Source organism: Lemur catta, chromosome 13 (assembly GCF_020740605.2).
Source record: "Lemur catta isolate mLemCat1 chromosome 13, mLemCat1.pri, whole genome shotgun sequence".
Classification (NCBI taxonomy): domain Eukaryota; kingdom Metazoa; phylum Chordata; class Mammalia; order Primates; family Lemuridae; genus Lemur; species Lemur catta.
In genome coordinates, this window is record NC_059140.1 from 6,828,498 (window position 1) to 6,849,141 (window position 20,644).

Below are 20,644 nucleotides of genomic sequence, written 5' to 3' on the forward strand. Positions count from 1 at the left end.
ATAATAAATGTGTGATATGTAATATTGAAAATGTTCCCATTGTGACAGGTCAACTTACAATAGTGTGGATATCTGAGATTCCTATTGGAGATGGGATAGAGTCTTTGTATTGCATTGAAGAAGGGGAATGTGTACTCTCAAGATTTGATCTGGATGTTTTCATCATCTGTATGTGAAATAGTATTTGGAAAATGGAGAAAGAGGATAGCATTGATTGTCTAGGATAACAAGAAAATTATGGAAAAATAAAAAATAGAAGACTTGCTCTGTATAATGAAAAGTATTTGCATACATTATTAAAGATTACAAAACATGGGAAATATCTATAACATGAATTTGCATAAAACTGATGATTGTTCATGGTTACGTGTTGTTGGGCACTACCATCCCAGCAGTGATTTTTTTTATACTCTGTGAAATGGTGCCTAATACCAATTTGTCCCACCACAGTTGATGTTAATATCATTCACTTGGTTAAGTGACAGATTCATCCAATGTAAAGTTAATTGTTTTTCCTTTATAATTAAGTGTCTTTTGGAGATTTACTGACTGATGTGCATGAACCATCACATTTACACTGGAAGCTCCCCTTTCTTCTTATAGCTTGCTTTGGAAAATGAAGGCTCTTATCTGTGTCTTCTGGTCAGATGAAGTGAGATAAATTGAAAGTCTATCAGTAACTGGATGTTGACAAAATACTGTCCTTAGGTTAGATGCACTGGCTTCACTGGTTATATTCTGTGAAATGCAGAGACTCAGACCCCATCCCAGATCTCCTGAATTAGAATCTGTATTTTAACAAGATCGCCAGTTCATTATTGTACACGTGAGAATTGGGTGATACCTTCTAACTCACTGTTTCTCTATGAGAGAAATATGCACAACTTATTTCATATGATGTAAGTATAGCACACATAAATTTATATTGCAGTGTTGAGGCCTTTAATTTTATATTAAATACTTTATCATGCAAAACAGTATCATATGCACACTAGTTTCATACATGTTATATGATCTTTATTCCTGAGAATTAGAGAATATGTTCAAGAATATCACTGTGCTAAAAAATATCTTATTGGATAATTACGGTCACCCATATGTCAGAAACAGTTCTCATAACTTTCATTTTCCTTGTAGTCAAATTAAGAACTCTCTCCTTCGCAACTTGGGAAATATGTATATTTTTCAGGAACTGGTGACATTCAGGGATGTGGCCATAGAATTCTCTCCAGAGGAGTGGGCATGCCTTGACAATGCTCAGCGCAATTTGTATAGGGATGTGATGTTAGAGAACTATGGAAACCTGGTCTCCCTTGGTGAGGATCACTTCAATACACAATTCCTATTCCACACTAAGGGCATGATTTTATTTTTGTAGATTGTTTCTTGGAAGTTTCTACTTTACATGAATGAATTTTATATCCCTGCTTTTAAAGAAAATTTGAAGGATTTTGGTGTAGAAAATGAAATCACTAGATGTCTCATCTTATTGTGAACCCTTTCCTTTCTTGAGCTGATTTGTATACTTCACTCTAGATTAGTGGTTCCTCTAGAAATCAGGGTATATCATTGTTTCCTGCACCTTAGAATACAATTTCCACCACTTATTTTTTATTTGGTGCTAGTGGGAATTGGTGCTCTGGAGCCATAAATTTGAAATAATTTCTTATCATTCTACAGGGTCTCTCAGAAAACAATATTTTGGAAAACAATTTTTTAGAATCTTCTATAAAGTTCTGTTTATATAAGTATAGTATTGGATTAGTAATTGGAGAGTCTTCAGCAAGAGTCATGTGAATTCCTTCTAATAAAACAGGTCTTGCTGTCTCAAAGCCAGAACTGATCACATGCCTGGAGCAAAGGATAGAGCCCTGGATTATGAAGAAAGAGGAAACAACAGCTAAATATCCAGGTAGGTGAGATTCAGTAAAGCAGATAACAAATGTTAGAGAGCCAAAGCTCAAGGAGGAAGGCAGATATTAAAAAGTGGTTTGGAATGTTCCGCTCTATCGGAAATGTTTTTTTGAGAAGCCTGTGTATGTTTCTCTTTCTCTTCCAGAAGGACGTCTTCTGTCCCATGCTCTTAAACTCTCTAAGAACTGTACCCCTACAGTGATCTTCCTTAGAATTCAGTGAGAGTCAAACTTCTTGTCATGGCTCATAAGGGACTACATTATCTGTAAACACTTCTATTGTTCAGGGAGATAGCGGAATATCTATACATATTTTGAAGACCTCTACGTTAAAGCATCTTTTGACAGCGTTTTGCTCTGCTGCCCCATCTGTAGTACAGTGGTTGATCATAGCTCACTGCAACCTGAAACTTCTGGGCTCCAGGGATCCTACTACCTCAGTCTTCCAAGTACCTAGGATTATGGGCATGAGCCACCATGGCCAGCTGATTTATTCCTATTATTATTATTATTATTTTGTTGTTAAATGGAGTCTAATTATGTTGCTGGGGCTGGTTTAAAGATCTTGACCTCAACTGATCCTCCTTCCTTGGCTTCCCAAAGTGCTGGGATTATAGTTGTGATCCACCATGCCCAACTCCATTTTTTTAAGTTCCTTTTGGTGCCTTGTTTTTGAAATGTGTAAAAGGGAATAGTGAAGATATTGAGATTTGCTTCAGTAATGCTAGAAACACTAGGGACAGATGTTTCATATTTTCTGCATCATGATTTCCAATTCTAAGGTTTCAGAGGTGATTCTACAGAAATTCAGACTCACTAATTTTATACAGATGCATAGCCTCTTCCTAAACCCAAGAGCATCTAATGTCATTTCACTTAGAAATATTCTTTTTCTTTTTTTATGTATATTCTTTTTTCTAGTATAAAATACGAGTAAAATTTCAACTTTACTGTACCCAGATTAACAAATTGCAATATAGTGTATTTTCCCTACTCACCTCATAGAATTCTTAAATATACTGTCTCTTTGAGTGCTTCAAATTGCTGAATATATTTATACTCCCAATTGATACATTGTATTTTGATACTTATATTCCATAATTTTCTCCTACTTAGTACTATCAGGAAATTGTCATTCATATATATGTGTGAATATGTGTATATATATTTGCATGTGTGTTAAATAGGTAAATTTTTCCACAAATAAGGATTGCATAACTGTATATATTTATTGTACCCATTGTATGTATTGCTGCAGTATACAAGGGGGGGAAGAATTTTCTTGAGATACTCATTTTACATCTTTGATTATACTCATGAGTAGAATTGATGAATGATAAGGTAGTTTTATTATTTACATTTTTAAACAAATCTCTATCATGACACTACCTATTTACAATCCATAACAGTATACAGGGATTGCTTTTCTGCACACTTTGCCCACACTTGTTTTGTCTCTTCTTTTGGACATTAGCCATTTTAACAGTTGTGAGGTGATACCTTTTGATAATTTTGATTTGTGTTTACATGATGTTTGGTGATGCAGAGTTACTCTTCATGTTACCTTCATAAAAGAATTTTATGTCTCCCATTTAAATCTTTATTACATCTGGAGTTAGTTTTTGAATATCATGTAAGAAAAAAATAGTTTACTTTTATTCATTTGTTTGTGGGTATCCAGTGTTCCAGCACCAAGCATTGAAGAGACCACACTTTCTGCATTGTGCATTACTAGTGCCTTAGATAAATGTTAATCGACCTTATATACTTCGGTTATTTCTAAGCTCTCCATTCTGTTCCATTTTTTTTGTGTTGGTTTTATGTTCATATTTTGTTTTTATTACTATCACCTTGAAATATAGTTTGAAATCAGAAAGTGTGAAGCCAGAACCTTTTTCTTCTTTCTCAATATTGTTCTGGCTCATCAAAGGTACATGGGATATCATACAAATGTTAGGATTTGTTTGATAATACTGTGAGTAATGCCCGTGGAATTTTGATAGGGAGTTCATTGAATCTATACATTGTTTTGGATAACATCTTTCTATTTACTCATGTCATCTTCAATTTCTTTTATTAATATCTGATGGTACTCAGTGTAAAAGTTGTTTTTTTTTTACCACTTTGGTTAAATTTATTTCTTAGCAATCTATTCTCTTCATGTTATTGTAAATGAGAGTGTTTTTCTTTTTTATTGGATAGTTTATTAGTGTGTAGAAAAACAACTGATGTTTGTATGTAAATTTTATATCCTGTGACTTAACTGAGTTGTTTTATTACTTCATAAGGATTTTTTTCCTTTCTTCTTTATAGTTTTTGATATATAAGATAATGCCATCTGCAAACAGTGTTGTTTTTACTCTTTCCTGTCTAATTTGAGTTGATTCTTGTCATGTTCTTGCCTAGTTTTTCTGCTTAGGTGTTGTAGTAATATCATAAAATAGAAACATTAAAAGTGGTTGCACATTATCTTCATATTGGTATCTGTGCATGTGAAGGATTAAATACCTTTTCCAGTTTTTATAAAGTGGTTTTGGAAGGTAAAGATGTTTCCTTTTGGGTACTTGGGCTAAGGGTACATCCACTGGGTTTTCAATGAAGAGTTGCTCTTGCTAGGTCACAAGACTGCCCTTTGCTCTGCAGTGGAGTCTGCATTTGGTGGGCCAGTTCTGAAGGGCTTGGGCAGTTTTCAATCCTTTCTTGTTTCTGGGTAAACTGGTTGTCTTCAGGATTTTGATCTGTATAACACATACGAGGATAAGTTTGTGCAGTTGATTCTGCATATGGTAGGGCTGATTGCAGATGTGTGCATGGGTGTGGCTCCCAATGAGTACCTTGGAAGTTTCCCTTCAGGTCACTGTGTGGATCTTTGCACTAAAAGAACTAGCCATTGACTGTAGTTGAGACAGCTCTAGCGGAGTCACAGGTCTGCTTTTCAGATGACAGTAAGACCAAGTTATTCAGGTCTGCCTCCATAGCTGCAGATAGGTATGTCTCTCTCAAAGTCTCTGGATGAACAGAACCACTGCAACTTTGTCACAGGGAACAGTTAGAGATTCTGTGTATCCAAGTTGGTTGACCCATGATGTAGTCTGTAGTCATGACAATGGGTCCTTAATTTTGGCACCTGAATGAGAACCTGAATATTCAAAATGGCCCTCCAAGATTTATGGTTCCACTAGGGCTTAATGACCTTCTATTTAAGTCCCCAAATTCAGATAAATATAATTTTCTGTAGATGGCTGCCAAAGTTATGTTGTTGCTTGGAAAAATACAAGTGGATCCTTCCCATCCCACCATATTGCTGAGTTTAGTCTCCTTATATATTTTTATTTTCTGATCTGTTCTATTTCAATTTTTTATGATTTTAGAATCAAAGTTTCAGAATAACGTGACAGCATTTCAATTTCTCTACATTCTCACTGTATGTATGTATGTGTGTGTTTATTTGCATATGTATTTATTTATTTAAAAGTTCTCAATATAATAGATGTGAGGTGATATCTCATTGTGATTTTGCTTTGCATTTCTCTAAAGATTAGCAGTTTTCAGGATCCTTTCAAATTCTGTTTGGCCATTTGTATATCTTCTTTGTAGAAATGCCAGATCAGTCCACTGTCCAGTTTTTAATCAAGCTGTTCACTTTTTATTGTTGAATTTTAGTCATTGTTTATACATTCATGATGTTAACTCCTATCCAATATTGTGATTTGCATCGATTTTTACCCATTTTGTAGGAGACATTTTTACTCCACTGAGTCTTCCTGTGCAGAAATTTTGAAGTTTGATGCAATCGCATTTTTCTTTTCTTCATTTTCATTGCTTATGCATTTCATGTTACATCTACTAAAACAGTGCCAGGACCAATATCATGACCTTTCCCTTTTATTTTCTTCTAAGAGTTTTATACATGTATTTCTTTTTTTTAAATTTTAGCTTATTATGGGGGTACACGAATTTAGGTTATGTATATTGCCCATGCCCCCCCCCCCCGAGTCAGAGCTTTAAGCGTGTCCTTTCCCCAGACAGTGCGCATCGCACTCATTATGGAGGTATACACTCATCCCCTCCCCCCTACATCTGCCCGACAACCAATTGGTGTTATTCGCAAATGTGCACTTAGATGATGATCAGGGATACCAATTTGCTGGTGAGTACATGTGGTGCTTATTTTTCCATTCTTGGGATACTTCACTTAGTAGAATGGGTTCTAACTCTATCCAGGAGAACATGAGAGATTCCATATCACCGTTATTTCTTATAGCTGAGTAATACTCCATTTATGTTTAAGTATTTAATTCATTTAAGATACATTCTATATATAGTACAAGGGAAGGGTCCAACATCATTTTTTTCTCTCATAAATATTCAGTTTTCCACAGCATTTGTTGAAGTGAGTCTTCTTTTTCATTGTGTGGTCATTGCAATCTTGAGGAATGTAATTTGATCATGGACACAAAGGTTAATTTCTGGGTTCTCCATTCTGTTCTTTCATCTCATTATTTGTCTTTGTGCTAGTAGCATGTTGTTTTTATTCCTGAAGATTTGTTTTGAAATCGAGAAGTGCAATGTCTTTTTGTTTTTATTTTCTAAAACAGCCTGGCAATTGTTCCAATATATTTTAGAATTATTTTATATATCTCCAGATCAAGTATGATTGGAACGTTATTGACATTGCATTAAATTTGTATATCACTGTGGATATTACTGACATCTCAACAATTTTAAATCATCTGACCATTGAGCATGAATACACTTAAGAGTGTGTTTAATTTTGAAATATCTTTCTATTGGCCAGTTTATCTTTTGCTTTTGATTTCTAGGTCCACTTCATTTTTGCCAAAAAATATATGTTGTATGTTATTAATCTTCTTCAAGTTGATAAGACTTAAGTGTCCTAACAGCATTTGCCATGTCTGATTGAAACTATTGTGTATTCTGCTGCTTTTGACTGAAAACCTCTGTAAATATCTTTCCCATCTAACTGGTCTATAATGTTTTTCCTGTTATCTGTTTCTTATTGAACTTCTATCAAATTGTATTCATTATTGAAAGTGAGGTCATGCAGTCTCCTATAATTAGTGTGTTGCTAGGTGTTTCTTGCAACACTTCTGTCCACACTTTTTTTCATAGTTCCTTAATATATTTAGAAGCCCTGATGTATATAATATATATTTAAAAATATGATAAAATATGTGCATTTTATATATATCATCTATGTGTATTCTGTGCTGTAGATTTCTGCTAAATGAGCCATTTTATCATTATATTATAACAGTCTTTGTCTCTTCTGATGATTTTTGACTTATACAGTATTTACTTTAATTATGGTCACAATATCCTCCTCTAATTATTTACATACATTTTTTTACAATTACTTTCAACCAATTTGACTTTTTAGAGCTAAAGGAAGGCTTTCATAGGTGACATATTGTAGGGTGCTGTTTGTTTTTTTTATCCATAAAGTTATCTTATTTTCATTAGAGAGTTTAAACCACTTATATTTAAAGTAAATTCTAAAGGATATGAAGTTACCTTTGAAATTTGTTAATTCTTTCTCATGTGCCCTGTAGATAGATGGTTCCTTATTACCTATTTTATTCTCTTTATTTTTTTTTCCTTGATTTTGAGGTGACATGATTTGATTGCTTTCCCATTTACTTTTGCATACCTTCTACAGGCATTCTGTTTGTGACCACATTAGGAAATGGAGACTACCTAAATAATCTCTATGTTACAACAATATATCTTAATCTCATAACAGCTTCACTTCAAGTGAATAAAAAACCTACACATCTTAAAGTGCCACGTGTTCTTATTAATGTCACAAATTATACTTTTTATATTTTATATATGATAACAGATTTTTGCACATTTATGCTTTCAGTTTTTTTAATTCTATAGAATTATTATGAGGGTTTATGAACCATCATGGTCATATATAATTCTGTATCTCTTTATAGGATTATCTTTAACACAGAGCTTTATATTTTTAAGTGTTTATAATGCTACCAAACATCATTTTATTTGTCATCACAGTGGACTCCCTTTACCTTTCTTCTGGCCTATTTCAGTGGTGATGAACACCATTGACTTTTGCTTAACTTGTAAAACCTTTAATTTTTCTCTTCTTTTTGAAATAATATTTCCGAGAGGAAGCCTTCTTAGTTGGTAGTATTTTTTTTATCACTCTGGAATTTAGAAAATTCTCAGCTGCCTTATTCTCCGAATAATCTTTCTGCCATTTTCCCACTATATTCTTCTTCTAGGAATATTTCTTAAATATATTGGTCTACCTGATTGTGTCCAATAAGTCCCATACTCCACCTTCAGTTGTCTCCATTTTAAAATTTTGCTTCCATGACTCAATACTTATAAATGAAATGTCTTCAACTTTCTGATTCTTCTCCTTCATTAAGTATGCTTCTGTGCTTCTCTAGTGACTGTTTCAACTCAGTTATTTTATTCTTAGCTCTACAATTTGTGTTGGATTCTTGTTATAGTTTTTATATCTGTTAATATCTCAGTTCCTTCAGGCATCATTTTGCAGATTTTGTTGTCTGTGTTTTGTTTTTGCTAGTAGAGGATGTTTCAGATGATTATTTTTAATGTTTTTCAGATACTGCAAATATCTCCATTTCTTAAGAGTTGATTCCTGGAGATTTATGGGTTTTGTTGCTGTGGGACAGATTTTGTGAATCCTCTGCATTCCCTGAAATCTTGTGATAAGTTCAGTTAATTTTATCTTTGTTTTTACCTATATATTGTAATTTTGTGTGACAATATTCAACTCTGCTCACTTTAACACAGCATGAGTTACCATTTAAATATAAATTACCGATTTATTCACTGCTAAAATAATTCTCTATGTGTTTGATTGCCTGTATGAGTAAAAATTATGTCTTGTTTGTTTCAAACTTACTTATTTGTTTTCTTGGTTTTTGGTCCATGATTCTTTTATCTTGACTAGGTGAGCAGTCATAAAAATTGTACTTTCAGCAGCTCTTTATGGGTGAATGTGTATTATATTTGTGTGAAAGAAATAATCGTGTAAGGAGACTTCAAGATGGCTGACGAGAATCAAGCCTCATCAGATCTTTCAAGTAGAACAGTTGAGAATTCAACAGAGGGGAGCAGAGGATGATTCCTGGTCAGCAGTGGACCATAGGGTCTGAAATAAGTGGAGTCCAGGAAACTAACAGCAGGTACTGAGAAAGTGAGAAGAGAGGAAGATAGAAGTTAGGAACTGGCACAAACAAAATCACAGGACTTCTGGAGCCCAGGGAAAAAGTAAAGGATTTTGACCTCCCCCACCCAGGTGCCTCAGGCCTGCAATAGGATGCATGTCTCTCATCCCATGGGAGTGTGCTATGAGCAGCAAGAGAGCCAGCATCACTGCACCTGCACACCCCCTACTCCGCACCTGATACACTCCAGGCATCCCAGGAAGTAATTTTGGCTTAAGGTTTTCATAGCTGTGTGACCACACTCACCCCATAGCAACTGCCAAAGCACCTTGCACTGAGTGACTAAGCCTGCCTTGGGCAACGAGTAGCACACTTCCAGCAAAAGCTGCAAAGAGTGACTGAGCACGCCTTTGGCAATGGGGTGCAAACTACCAGCCAAGCCTCCCTTGGAAAGTGTAGCTGGTGTTGCAACTCAGAGAGGAGGAGTGTGCCCTGGCACTCACTATTCCTGAGAGTGCAACAGGAAGAGCATGGCCCCTTCTCACCACCATAGCTGATGCTGGAATTCTCTGTGCTGAGATGCCCAGTTCTCAGTGCCATGGGTGCATTTTCACCTAGCTCCAGCAGCTTGGCCTCAGCTTGTGATCTTCCCATTGACAGGCACTTGGTGCATTTGCCTGCTGACAGCACAGTCAACAGGATGAGCATCATTGGGGAAAAGTCCCAGTTTCAAAATCAGGCAGTGAATGAAAGGCCCTGTTCACTGGGAGGGTATGGAGGAGAAAAGGAAAACACTGGTCTATCAATGGTCCCCATCCAAACTTCCCCTGGGGAACTTCCATATTGGATTTTGCTGAACGAGGGAGAATTAATTTGCCTAAGTACTGGTTACCATGGTAACTAAATACATCTGGTGCCTCCATCTGATTTAGAGCAGCTACCCACAACACCACTCACTTTAATAGAGAGTTTAGCTTGATCCAAAAGTTCCTTGACCTGCCAGTATTCCCCAAGGGGAAGTGTCCCCCTGTCAGAGTTTCCTGAGGATAGAGAGAAGACACTATAGTTGAATGTGGTCACTTCAAACCCTTCTGGACCCAGAGGTATGGAATGGACCTTTAAGCCTTACATATCTGTGACCAGCATTTGTGGAACTGGAGGACAGCATAATCCAACCTAAGCTCACCCAGCCTAATTCCCCACCTGACTGTTCTGTGGTAATAAATAAATGACTTACATGGAGGTTTCAGGGCCCCCACCCACCACCTGGGGCATTGGAGGGCTTCTCCTGAGGAACTAGAGCTGGTCACAGGATCCAAAAACAATAGTTTGCCTTCTTCTTTCCTGCAAACACCACCTACTGACAGGGAGATAAACTCACATGCCTTTTACAACATTTACTGAATCATAGAGGATGTAGTTGATTCTCACTCACAAGCACCAACTGACTCAGAGAATTAACTGCGCATATCATTATCTAAACAAAAGAAAATACAAAATAAAGAAGCAAAGTCTGCTCCAGATGAGAAGGAACCAGTGAATGGACTCGACATATGAAGAATCAGAGTGAAGCATCACCCCCAAATGGGAACACCAGGTCCCTAGCAATGGATAACAACCAAAAACAGAATATTGAAAGGACATATGAAGTATTTCAGACATGTATAGGAAGGAAGCTTCATGAAACGCTAGATAAAATGGAAACTCAACACAAAGAAACCACAAAAACTATGCAAAAAAGAATGAAAAATTTACAAAAGAAATTGAATTGTTAAAGAAAAATCGGATGGAGTTTTTGGAAAGGAAAAATTCATTCAAGGAACTACAAATCACAGTGGAATGCCATAAGAATGGGTTATATCAGGCAGAAGAAAGAAACACAGAGCTTGAAGATAACACCTTTCAATTAAACAAGTCAATCACAGAGATAGAGCAGAGAAATAAGAGGAATGAGCAAAGCCTACAAGATACATTGCATCATGTAAAGAGGCCTAAGATGAGAATCTTAGGGTCTTCTGAGGGTGAAGAAGAAAATAAACAAGGGTTGGATAATTTGGGGGGAAAAATTGAGGAAAATTTTCCTGTCCTTACTACAACTCTGCATATCCAGGTACAAGAAGCTCATAGGACCCTTGGGAGAATCATCAAGAGACAAAAACATCACAACACATTGTTATCAGCCTGGCCAAAATAAACATGAAAGATATACTCCTAAGAGCTATAAGGTGAAAGGAGCAGGTAACTTAAAAGGAAACCCCTTTACACTAAGTGCAGACTTCTCAACTGGGACATATAAGTCAAAAGGGATCGGGGCCCTATTGGGTCTTCTCAAACAGAATAATGTCCAGCCTAGATGTTTGTGTTTTCCAAAATTAAGTTTCACTTGAGGTGAAAATAAGGTCTTTCTCAGACATGCAAACACTGAGGGAATTCATCAAGATAAGAACTTCCCTGTAAGAAGTACTCAGAACTTCATTATTCATAGATCAGCATGATAAACACTTAACAACATGAAATCACCCAAAAGCTAAGGTAGAAGTCCAGTGGCTTAAGAGATAAAAGAAACCAACAATGTTCAACTCAACAGGATGAACAGAAATCCACTGCATTAATCAAATATTTCAATAAATGTGAATGGTTTTAACTACCTAGTGAAGAGCCATATGTTGACTGAATACATAAACATACACAAGACAAGTATCTGCTATCTTCAGAAAACATATCTAGCCCACAAGGACTCATCCAGACTAAAGGTAAATGGACAACATTCTATGCTAATGGAAACCCAAAGAAAGCTGTAGTAGCAGTTCTCATATCAGATAACTTCGTCTTCAAATCAACAAAAGTAATGAAAGAGGAAGATGATCATTATATAATGATAAAGAGAGCAATTCTCCAAGAAGGTATAACAATCTAAGGTATTTATTATGCACCAAATACAGGAGCACATAGATTCATACTGCAAAATCTAGTTGACCTAAACAAAATCATAGATAATACAACCATAATGCCAGGGACTTCAGCAGCCTGCTCACAGAACTGTACAGCTCCTCCAAACAGAAAATAAAGAAAAAGACAAGGGACTTAAATAAAACTCCAGAACATATAGGCCTACCAGACAGTTATAGAACATTCTATCCAAAAGACACCAAAAACTAATTTCGTCTCATCAGCTCAGAGGATATTCTCTAAAATTCATCACATCTTAAGCCATAAATAATGTCCCCCCAAAATTAAAAAGAATAGAAATTATACCATACATTTTCTCAGACCACACTAGAATAAAATTAGAAATCAACAATAACAGAAACACTCATCTCTACACAAAGTCATGAAGACTAAACAACATACTGCTGAATGGTTGGTAGGTCAAGGAGAAAATTAAGATGCAAATGAAAATATTCTCTCAACTAAATGTTAATGGGACACAAGTTATCAAAATCTGTGAAAACAGCTAAAGCAACCTGAGAGGGAAATTCATAGTCATAAATCCCTACATCCAAAAGACAGAAAGGTAACAAATCAACAATCTAATGAATCAACTGAAAGAACTGAAAAAGGATGAGCAAACCAATCCCAAACTCAGCAGAAGAAAGAATATAGCCAAGATCACAACCGAACTAAATTAAATTGATAACCAAGGAACTATACAGAAGATGAATGAAACAGAAAGTTGGTTTTTGAATAGATAAACACAATTGACCTGCCTTTTATGAGATTAACCAGAAGCAGAATATATAGGACTCTAATAAGTTCAATTCGGAATGAAAAAGGAGAAATTACAACTCATTCCACAGAAATACAAAATATCATCTTTGAATATTCTAAAAATCTCTATGCACATAAACTTGAAAAGGTGGAGAAAATGGACAAATTCTTAGAAACACCCAACCTCCCTAGGCTCATTCAGGATGATACACAATTCCTGAACAGACCAATAAAAGGACTGATATTAAAGCAGTAATAAATAACCTTCCTTAAGAATAAAGTCCTGAACCACATTGTTTCACTCCTGAATTCTACCATACTTAAAAATAGGTACTGGAGCCTATCCTGCAGGAATTATTGTACAACATTGAGAAGGAACAAATCCTCCCCAACACGTTTTACAGAGCCAACGTTGCCTTGATACCAAAGCCAGAAAAGAACAGAACAAAAAGAAGAAAAATACAGACAAACATTCCTTATGAATATGGATAAAGATTCTCAATAAATTCCTAGAAAATGGAATTCAGCTGGTCTTCAAAGAAATAATCCATTATGATCAAGTGGGCTTCATTCCAGAGATGCAGGCATGGTTGAACATATGCAAATCTATTAATATAATTACTATATAAAAGGGAAATAAATACAAAGACCATATGATCCTCTCAAGATTCACAGAAAAAGCATTTGACAAAATTCAGCCCTCTTTTGTGTAAGAACGCTTAAGGAAATAGGCATTGAGGGGACTTAACTCAAAATGATAAAGCCCATATATGACAAACCCCCAGCCAATCTCATAGTGAACAGGGAAAAATTGAAAACATTCCTGCTTAGAACCAGACAATATTTCCCTCTATTGTAAGTTGTATTCAACATAGTATGGAAAGTCTTAGCCAGAGCAGTCAGGCAAGAGAATTAAATCAGGGGCATCACAATTGGGGCAGAAGAGGTCAAACTATTGCTCTTTACAGATTACATGATCTTAGAAAACCCCAAACATTCTGACAAGAAACTACTGGAGTTGATAAATCAGTTCAGCAAAGTATCAGGTCACAAACTCAGTGTACACAAATCAGTAGCCTTCACATAGGCCAACAACTGTGAAAGTAAGAACCAAATCAAAGACTCATAGCTTTCATAATAGCAACAAAGTAAATGAAATACTTAGGAATATATCTAACTAAGGAAGTGAAGGACTTCTATAGGGAGAATTACAAAACACTGAGGAAGGAAACTGAAGAGGATACAAACATATTGAAAAGCATACCATGCTCACAGTTAGGTAGAATCAACATGGTTAAAATGTCTCTACTACCGAAAATGATCTATAGATTGAATACAATCACTGTTAAGATATTAACATGATGTTTTATAGATTGAGAAAAAGTAATTCATTGCTTCATATGGAACAAGAGAAGACCCTGTATAACCAAAGCAACCTGAAGGAAAATGAACTAATTGGGAGGCATCCATTTACCAGACTTTAAGCTATAGTGCAAGGGTATAGTAACCAAAACAGCATGGTCCTGTCACAAGAACAGGACATAGACCAATGGAAGAGATCTGAGAACCCAGACATAAAACCATCATCATATAGCCATGTGATAGCAGACAAGAAAATACACTGGGGAAAGGAATCCCTATTCAATAAATGGTCCAGTGAAAATTAGATAGCCACATGTAGAAGACTAAAACAGGATCCAAACCTCTCATCTGTCACAAAAAACAACTCACAATGGATAAAAGACTTAAACCTATGTCGTGAAACCATAAGAATACTAGAAGAAAATGTTGAAAATACTCTTAAATAGTTCAGCCTATGCAAAGAATTTATGAGGAATACCCCAAAAGCTATCACAGAAAAAAAAAATAAGTAAATGGGACCTGATCAGACTAGAAAGCTTCTGCACAGCCAATGAAAGTATAACTAGAGCAAATAGACAGCCTAGAGAATGGGGGAAAATATTTACATTCTATATATCCAATAAATTGCTAATAACTAGAGTTTATATATAACTCAGGAAAATCAGTAAGAAAAAAATAAAACAGCCCCATTAAAGGTGTGCAAAGGACATGAACACAAAGTTTTTAAAAGAAGATGTACTAATGGGCAACAAACATATGAGAAAAAAGTGTACATCTCTAATCATCAGGGAAGCGCAAATGAAAGCCACAGTGAGATATCACTTTACTCCAGTGTGAAGGGCTTTTGTCAGTAAGTCCAAAAAAAGTGTAGGTGTGGATGTAGAGAGATAGGAACACTTATATATACTACTGGTGGGACTACAAACTGGCATAATCTCTATGCAAAGTTATATGAAATCACATCAAAGTACTAAAACTAGAACTACCATTTGATCCGGCAATCCCAATACTTGGTATCCACCCAATGAAAAAATGTCATCCTATAATAAAGACATCTGCACTTGAATGTTTATAACATCACAATTTATATATATAAATACATATAACAATGTGGTATATGGATACCATAGAGTACTACTGAGCCTCAAAAATCAGTGGTTAAATAACACACCTTGTATTATCCTGGATTGTGCTGGAGCCCATTCTTTGAAATAAAGTATCACAAGAATGGAAAAACATGCACCACAGGTACTCACTATCAAATTGTTAACAACTGATCCACACATATGTGACCAAATGGAAGTAAAAATCAGCAGGTATTTGGCAGTTGGAAGGGGGTGAAACAGTTGGGAAAATTGACACCTAATGAGTGTGGTGCACACAATCTGTGGATATGCACACTTGTAGATTTGATCAGTCGGTGCAAAAGCAATACATATAATCTAAATGATTTATTCCCATAAGATATAAAAAAAGAAACAGTTTTATCATATGTAGGAAATTTTTGAAAAGCCTCATAACTGTGTATCTCTTTAAGATATTATTTTTATTTTAATTATTGTAAAATCACAAAAATTACAATCTTAATTACTTTATTCACATCAGTCATGTTAACTATATTTACATCATTATGCAATATATGTCTAGAATGTATGTATTTTGTAAAACTAAAATTCAGTACACATGAGAAAACTACCCATTTTCCCCATTGCCTAAATGCTGACAAGCACCATCATGTTTTCTGTTTCTAGGAGTGTAACTGGCTTAGAAATATCGTACAAGTATAATCATAAAACATCTGTCTTAGTGTGCCTGACATTTCATTAAGCATGATGTCCTCAAGTTTTATCTCTACTGCGGATGTTATTAGATTATCTGTTTTTGCCTTTGTGAATAATGATGAAATAAATGTGAGTGTGAAGATACCTTTTTATTTTACAATATATGCAAGAGTTTATATTTGTGTTTCTTTCTGATTCATTAGTCCAGTTTTCCGTTTTTCTGCCAGTAGAAAACTTCATTGACTACTGTAGCTTTTTCAATGCTTTAAAATGGGGAAGTATGGTCGCAATAGCATTGTTTCTCTTTTTGATGATTGTTCAGATCTTTTTGGTCTCTTGAGGTTCCATATTTATTTTTGTGTTTGCTGTTTCTGTTTTTGAAAAACTCAAATTGAGAATTTGAAAGGAATTGCATTGAATCTGTAGACCGCTATTGACATCTTCAGAGCATTAAGTCTTCTTCCCTTGAACAAGAACATGTTCAAAAGTGTGTTATTTTCATATATTTGTAAATTTTTCTGTGTTTCTTCTGTTATTTATTTACAGTTTCATTCCATTCTGGTCAGAAATTAAAGTGCGTAAAATTTCAGTTTTCTAAAATTGGCTAAGACTTGTTTTGTAGCCAAACAGGTAGTTTCTTAGGAAGGATGTATGAGCTATCAAGAAGATTGTATGTTCTATTATTATTCTATAGAGTGTTCTCTGTATATCTGTTAGGTCTAAATGCTCTATGATGTTTTCAAATCTTTTCTTTTCTTATTAATTTGACTAGCTTTATTATTATTGAAAGTGGAATATCAAAGTATCCTATTAATTTGCTGTCCATTTCTTGCTTCAATTTTGTCAATGTTTTCTTTATATATTTGCGAACCTTGATGTGAGATAAAGATAGATATCATATATATGTATTATTTTCATGGGTTCTCAGTGGATGACCTCTTTTTATATTAAATGTCCTTGTTTGTCTCTTGTGACAGCTTTGGCCTAAAGTATATTTTATAAACTATAACATTTTTCACCTCAAATGTAATGTGCCTAATATAGTTCTGAACTCCACTGCTCTTATATGCTTAAGGTGTTCATGGTATATCTTGTTATATCCTGCCAGTTTTAGTCTATTGTTTTCCCAAGATATGAAGTAAAGTCTCTTTAGAAAGAATATAGCTGGATTTTTCAATCCCTTTATTTAACTGTGTCTTCTGACTGGAAATACTAGTACATAAATATTTACATAATTTTCTCAAAGGGGAGGACTTATAATTTCCCTAATATTAATTGTTTTATATAACTTGTGTCACTATTTTTTCTTTCTTTCCTCTCCTTTTCTCCTACACTGTGTGCCACTGATATTTAGGGACATATTTTGTTTCTTGTCCACCTTCCTTTGTGTGTCTCTATAAACATTTTCCTGATGTTTACTATGAGAATTACCTAAAATCCTTTGAAGCTGCAAAATATTTTGAAGTGATAACTACTCAACTTCAGTTGCATACAAAAATTCTTAATCTTTACGTCTCCCCCCAACCTGATGTTATTGAGGTCAATAATTATGTATTTTTATATTGTATATCAATTAACATATAGTAATGCTCTTTTTTATTTTATCTTTCAAATTTTATAGCATAATTAAATGTTTTTGTACCATCATTATAATACTGCAGAATTTTATTTTTGATATATGCATACCTTTCACAGAGAGTTATGTAGTTGTCATAGACGACAGAAACCAGCCTGTGGAAAGGCCATAAAAAACCAGATATATAGACATATGTGCCAATAGTTTCATTCTCTTTTGAAAGGGAGTCCAGGAGATGGGATTTTACTACTAATGTGATTCCTCTATATCAGCGGAGAGGAAGGGCCTTGGTAGGTAAATGTAACAAACTTTCCTTCCAGTTCCATTTGGTTCTTAGTGTCAGTCTCATCTGGGGTGCTATGAACTATTAGCAGTTATGATTTCTCAAAAAGTCATCTTTGTAAGTATATATTTAAGGTCATACATCTATGATGGAAGTAAGACCATGGGATTCTATTGTGCTTTCTTGCTAATATGCTTGGTATAGTTTTATATATTCAAGTTGTGAAGTATGTTCACCTGAGTCTAATTAGTGAGATACTTTTTTATTTTCATTTCTTTCATAAATGTCTTCCCATTGCACCCGAGACCTTTTGCCATTGCAGGGCATAAAAGATTCATTCAAGAAATCAATAATGAGACCATATGGAAGCTGTGGCCTTGAAATTGAACACTTAAGAGAAGACTGGGAGTGTGTGAATGAGTGTAAGAAGCATAAAGTATATTATGATGGTCTTACCCAGTGTTTGTCATCTACCCATAGGAAAACCTTCAAATGTATAAAAGTCTTTATGAAAACTTCAAATCTGTATAGATATAACAAAAGACATACAGGAGAGGGAAGTTTCAAGCATAATAAATGTGGCAAAACTTTTAACCACATCTCAAACCTTTCTGGACATAGGAAAATTCATACAGGAGAGAAACTCTACAAGTGTGAAGAATGTGGAAAAGCCTTTAACTGGTACTCAAAACTTACTACACATAAAAGAATTCATACTGGAGAGAAACCCTACAAGTGTGAAAAATGAGGCAAAGCCTTTACCTGTTCCTCAAACCTCACTCCACATAAAAGAATTCATACAGGAGAGAAGCCCTACAAGTGTGAAGAATGTGGAAAAGCCTGTACCCTCTGCTCACATCTTACTGAACATAAAAGAATTCATACAGGAGAAAAACCATACAAATGTGAAGAATGTGGCAAAGCCTTTAGCTGGTGCACAGTATTCAGTCGACATAAAAGAATTCATAGTGGAGAGAAACCCTACAAATGTGAAGAATGTGGCAAAGCCTATACCCAGTGCTCACAACTTATTCTACATAAAAGAATTCATACAGGAGAGAAACCCTACAAATGTGAAGAATGTGGCAAAGCCTTTACCCACTTCTCACATCTTACTGAACATAAAAAAATTCATAGAGGAGAGAAACCGTACAAGTGTGAAGAATGTGGAAAAGCCTTTAGGCGGTGCCGAAACCTTACTCTACATAAAAGAATTCATACAGGAGAGAAACCCTACAAATGTGAATAATGTGGCAAAGCCTTTACCCACTGCTCACGTCTTACTGAACATAAAAGAATTCATACAGGAGAGAAACCATACAAATGTGAAGAATGTGGCAAAGCCTTTAGCCGGTGTGCAAACCTTACTCTGCATAAAAGAATTCATACAGGAGAGAAACCCTACAAATGTGAAGAATGTGGCAAAGCCTTTACCCACTGCTCACGTCTTACTGAACATAAAAGAATTCATACAGGAGAGAAACCCTACAAATGTGAAGAATGTGGCAAAGCCTTTAGCCGGTGCTCAAACCTTACTCTACATAAAAGAATTCATAGTGGAGAGAAACCCCACAAATGTGAAGAATGTGGCAAAGCCTTTACCCACTGCTCATGTCTTACTGAACATAAAAGAATTCATACAGGAGAGAAACCATACAAATGTGAAGAATGTGGCAAAGCCTTTAGCTGGTGCACAGTATTCAGTCAACATAAAAGAATTCATAGTGGAGAGAAACCCCACAAATGTGAAGAATGTGGCAAAGCCTAAACCCGGTGCTCACAACTTATTCTACATAAAAGAATTCATAGTGGAGAGAAACCCTACAAATGTGAAGAATGTGGCAAAGCCTTTACCCAGTGCTCAGACCTTAATCTACATAAAGGATTTCACACCAGAGAAAAAATTCTACAAATGTGAAAAATGTGGCAAAGTCTTTAATAAGTGCTCACATCTTCCTCAACATCAAAGAAATCAGCCTAGATAAAAGTGAGATAAATGTAATGACTATGGAAGTGCTTTCCCAATCCATTAGCCTTAAATGCACAATAGTACTTATACTGAAAGTAAACAATAATAATGTAGAACACTGAACATACTTTTACTTCTATCACAGATCTTATTGGACATGAGAGAACTTACACTGAAAGAAACTCTCCAATATTTTCTCAAGCATTGCTCAGCATCAGAAAATTTTTAATAGATAGAAACCTTACAAACTTAATGAATGTGAAAAAAGATTATGCAAAAGGTATGCCTTAAAGAACAACAGAGAACTGATACTTAAAACCACTTTACAGATATAATAAATTTCCGAACAGATTTAATCAAACATCAAGTCTAAATATATATCAGAGGATTCACAGTACAATGCACTAAGGCACTAACACGTTCACCCATTTCTTTAAACCAGGTTGTTGATTATAGAGAATAATCTAGTTAAAATAGTTAGATAATTTATTTGTATGTCAGTTTTAAAAAAAGAGAGAGATTTTTTGAGAGTTATAATTACATGTAAAATATACTTTCTGGTCAGGGGGGTCAAAATGTAATATAGTATAATTTTTTCCATTTTTTGACAAGCAAATATTGATGTGATTCAACTCTCAAAGCAGTAGATGCTATGCTTTCATTCCTAGTGTGTATGTGAATGTGTGTGGTTAATGGTAGCTACATCACAGTTATTAGAAGTCTTTCTTATTAAGTAGGCATCATTCATGTACTTTTCCATGGAAAATTAAAAACAGTGAAATGTAACATGTATTAAATGGAGAGGTGCTTTGTGGTTGACTTTTAACGAACAGCATTTCAAGTGATGTATAATGTAGGTACACAT

The 20,644-nt window shown here is 35.0% G+C and overlaps 1 protein-coding gene across 1 annotated transcript; it reads left to right on the forward strand.

Annotated features, from left to right (window-relative positions):
• Window positions 1-1,195: 1,195 nt before the first annotated feature.
• Window positions 1,196-19,632, forward strand: LOC123649182 (zinc finger protein 726-like; the record flags this gene model as incomplete). The annotated part of the gene is given in 4 exon segments (XM_045567144.1): window positions 1,196-1,316; window positions 1,817-1,913; window positions 18,093-18,511; window positions 18,680-19,632. Coding segments are annotated over 4 exon segments (1,503 nt in total), but the record flags the coding sequence as incomplete, so codon positions are not given.
• Between the last annotated feature and the right edge of the window lie 1,012 nt (window positions 19,633-20,644).